A 3,387-nucleotide genomic window follows, 5' to 3' on the forward strand; every position below is an offset into this window, starting at 1 on the left:
GAGAAAAAATTAAAAAAGTATTAAGGATTTTCATTAGAATAGAAGGAAATGATGAGCATCACGTTCAACGTAGCTATCTGTTCTCAGTACAAACTCATATAGCTTGTGATTCAGTCTTCGAAGCACCTTCACGGGTTGCCATATTATTCCATCACTCACCGTCACCCCAACTAAAACATTATAATAATTTGGTCTCCAAAAATCTAAAATGTTTTCAGATTATTTTCTAAAATTAAAGAAATTCAAAATAAGTTTTATAAGTCAAATAATTTTAAATGTAATCACAAAACTAATTCAATTTTTTTCTGATCTATATCTATAATGTCTTATATATGTTTAGACTAGTTAGTGAAAAAAATACAGCTTCTAAAAAATGCTATTAACTTGCTAGACTTTTCTATGGTATGACAAAGAAGTCAATGGATTGAGAATATTATTCTCAGAAGCTATGGCACACCATGCCTTGCATTATTTTCACTTCCACCTCTAACATGCAGTCAATGTCTTCTTGTCTCAGACTCAAAATACCCTCTTCCATACAAACAACATTTGCTTTTGCATTATCTTCCAACAACAACTTCCTATACTCTACTCACCCAAAACTATTGTTTCTAACTTTTTTTATTTAATGTTCATTTCACTAAATTCTAATAAAAAGAAGTTTTCCAATAAAGACAAAAAAGTTTTCCCACTGCCCCAAGTTGATAATAAATATAGTGGCAGGCATACTTCCAATAATGCATTACTTCAAAGCCTGTGTTACTTTTGAGTCTAATGAGTTTCCCCCATCACTATTTTCCATCACCAAGTCTCTTATTTAACTCACTCAAAATTTTCAACACCTTCATCTTTCCATCACTTTTTTCCTTATTTTCATGGCTTGTTCATCTCATAAACTTCTCTTTCTTCTCTTTGCAATCTTCTACTCTCACACTTCTGCTGTCAACTCCAACAATGCTTCCACAACACTTCATTCTAATCTCTCTTCCTTGAGATCTTTCTGCACAGCCACCCCATATCCACAAGTTTGTTTCGATTCATTGAAGCTATCCATCTCAATAAACATCAGTCCAAATATTATCAGCTACCTCCTTCAGTCCCTCCAAGTAGCAATATCTGAAACCACAAAGCTCTCCAATATCTTCCACAATGTTGGACACTCAACCATCATAGAGAAGCAAAGAGGAGCAGTTCAGGACTGCCGGGAACTCCACCAATCCACATTGGCTTCTTTGAAAAGATCACTATCAGGGATCCGTTCCTCCAACTCCATGAACATAGTTGATGCAAGAGCCTACCTCAGTGCAGCTCTCACCAACAAGAACACATGCCTGGAAGGCCTAGATTCTGCTTCTGGCACCATGAAGCCAGCTCTGGTGAAATCTGTGATCAACACTTACAAGCATGTCAGTAACTCTCTTTCTGTGCTACCGAAGCCTGGGACGGGAACTCCCAAGGGTCAAAAGAATAACCAGCCTTTGATGAATGCTCCAAAGTTATCAACCCGAAAGCAAGGTCTCTTTCAAGACTCAGATAGGGGAGAATATGACCCAAATGAAGTTCTAGTTGTGGCAGCAGATGGAACTGGGAACTTTAGCTCCATCACTGAAGCAATCAACTTTGCTCCAAATAACAGCATGGGTAGGATAGTGATCTATGTGAAAGAAGGGATTTATGAGGAAAACGTGGAAATTCCAAGCTATAAGACCAACATTGTGATGCTTGGCGATGGAAGCGATGTCACTGTCATAACTGGTAACAGAAGCGTTGGTGATGGCTGGACCACTTTCAGATCTGCAACTCTAGGTGAAGCCTTTCTGCCCCTTTCTGATTTTTTCTGCAATTACTTATGAGTAATTATGGACAACTACATTTTTTCATACAACCACATTACAACTCTAAATACTATTATTTTAATATTTTTTTATATCATTTAATTATAAATTTACCATTATAAATTTACCATTTACTATATATATTTATTTCTAAACCTATAAACCTATAACTCAAAAGAGTTGTCACACTATCATTTTCCATTACTTATTTCTCATGCACTGGTTACCACTTGGCACGGAGCAGAGAAGTAACAGAACAAAAAAAAAAATTAATGAATCTGTCTTTGAAAGTTAATTTAGGAGAAATTATTACAAGATTAGATAAAACAAAAATGTGACAAATAATTGAGGGGTATTTGAGATTGGTGGAAACCATATAATATTAAATTCATACAATGTTTTTTCCTTGTTTAATGCGACCAAACTGGCAATTACATGACAATGTTCTGTGTGCTTTTCAGCGGTATCTGGTGATGGTTTTCTTGCACGTGATATTGCAGTTGAGAACAGTGCAGGGCCAGAAAAGCACCAAGCAGTGGCTTTGAGGGTAAATGCAGACTTAACTGCTTTTTACAGGTGTGCAATTTATGGTTACCAAGACACTTTATATGTTCACTCCTTTAGACAATTCTACAGAGAGTGTGACATTTTTGGGACCATAGATTTCATATTTGGAAATGCAGCAGCGATTCTACAAGATTGCAACATTATATCCAGAAAGCCTTTGCCTGGCCAATTCACTGTTATCACTGCACAATCCAGAGATAGCCCTGATGAGGACACTGGCATCTCAATCCAAAACTGCTCCATCATAGCTACCCTTGATCTGTATTCCAACTCCAGTAGTTTCAAGAGCTACCTTGGGAGGCCATGGAGGGTCTATTCTCGCACTGTTTACCTCGAGTCTTACATTGATAACTTCATTGATCCAAAGGGTTGGACAAAGTGGTCTACTGAACAACCATTAGACACATTGTATTATGGAGAATATGACAACTATGGACCTGGTTCCAGCATAGATAATCGTGTACAATGGTTGGGCTACCATTTGATGGATTATGGTGATGCATATCGTTTCACAGTTTCGGAGTTCATCAATGGAGATGGTTGGCTTGATACTACTTCGGTACCTTATGATAATGGGATTTGAACAAATTAAAATAGTGTTAATTTGTTAAACTATGAATTCAAGTATAAAGTTTACAACTCACATTAGAAGAAGATGAGTTGGAAACTGGTCAAATTCTTATATACTTTAACTTCTCACTCATCTTGTTCAAATCTCATTATATGTAACTACTCTTCTTTAGCCTTACTATTTGTCTAACACAATAAATTATACAGAGATAAAAGGAAAAGTTATTTCGAGAATAATTGTAAGAAGGTTATTTATGATTTTCATTCTTTACAAATTTTTTTGTCTTGTTCCAATATAATTATGTAATTATTCTAACCAGGATACCATTACATTGAATGTGACAAAGCTTATGCAAAAGAAATAACAAAATAATGAGAGATGATTGTGAGGAACTGACAACATTTATTCATTAAG

General features: G+C 35.8%; 1 protein-coding gene across 1 annotated transcript; it reads left to right on the forward strand.

Moving 5' to 3' along the window:
- Positions 1-736: 736 nt before the first annotated feature.
- Positions 737-3,111, forward strand: LOC137822565 (putative pectinesterase/pectinesterase inhibitor 12). The gene is made up of 2 exons (XM_068627478.2): positions 737-1,806; positions 2,297-3,111. Exons 1-2 carry the CDS (start codon positions 876-878, stop codon positions 2,983-2,985), a joined length of 1,620 nt encoding a protein of 539 aa, XP_068483579.2. The 5' UTR covers positions 737-875; the 3' UTR covers positions 2,986-3,111.
- Positions 3,112-3,387: the final 276 nt, after the last annotated feature.

Source organism: Phaseolus vulgaris, chromosome 9, assembly GCF_051622355.1.
Source record: "Phaseolus vulgaris cultivar YP4 chromosome 9, ASM5162235v1, whole genome shotgun sequence".
In the NCBI taxonomy this organism is placed as follows: domain Eukaryota; kingdom Viridiplantae; phylum Streptophyta; class Magnoliopsida; order Fabales; family Fabaceae; genus Phaseolus; species Phaseolus vulgaris.

Coding starts and splice junctions, on each gene's coding strand:
- LOC137822565 (XM_068627478.2), top strand. CDS start 876: ATGGCTTGTTCATCTCATAAACTTCTCTTTCTTCTCTTTGCAATCTTC. Junction 1,807..2,296: donor TTTCAGATCTGCAACTCTAG/GTGAAGCCTTTC, acceptor TGTGCTTTTCAG/CGGTATCTGGTGATGGTTTT.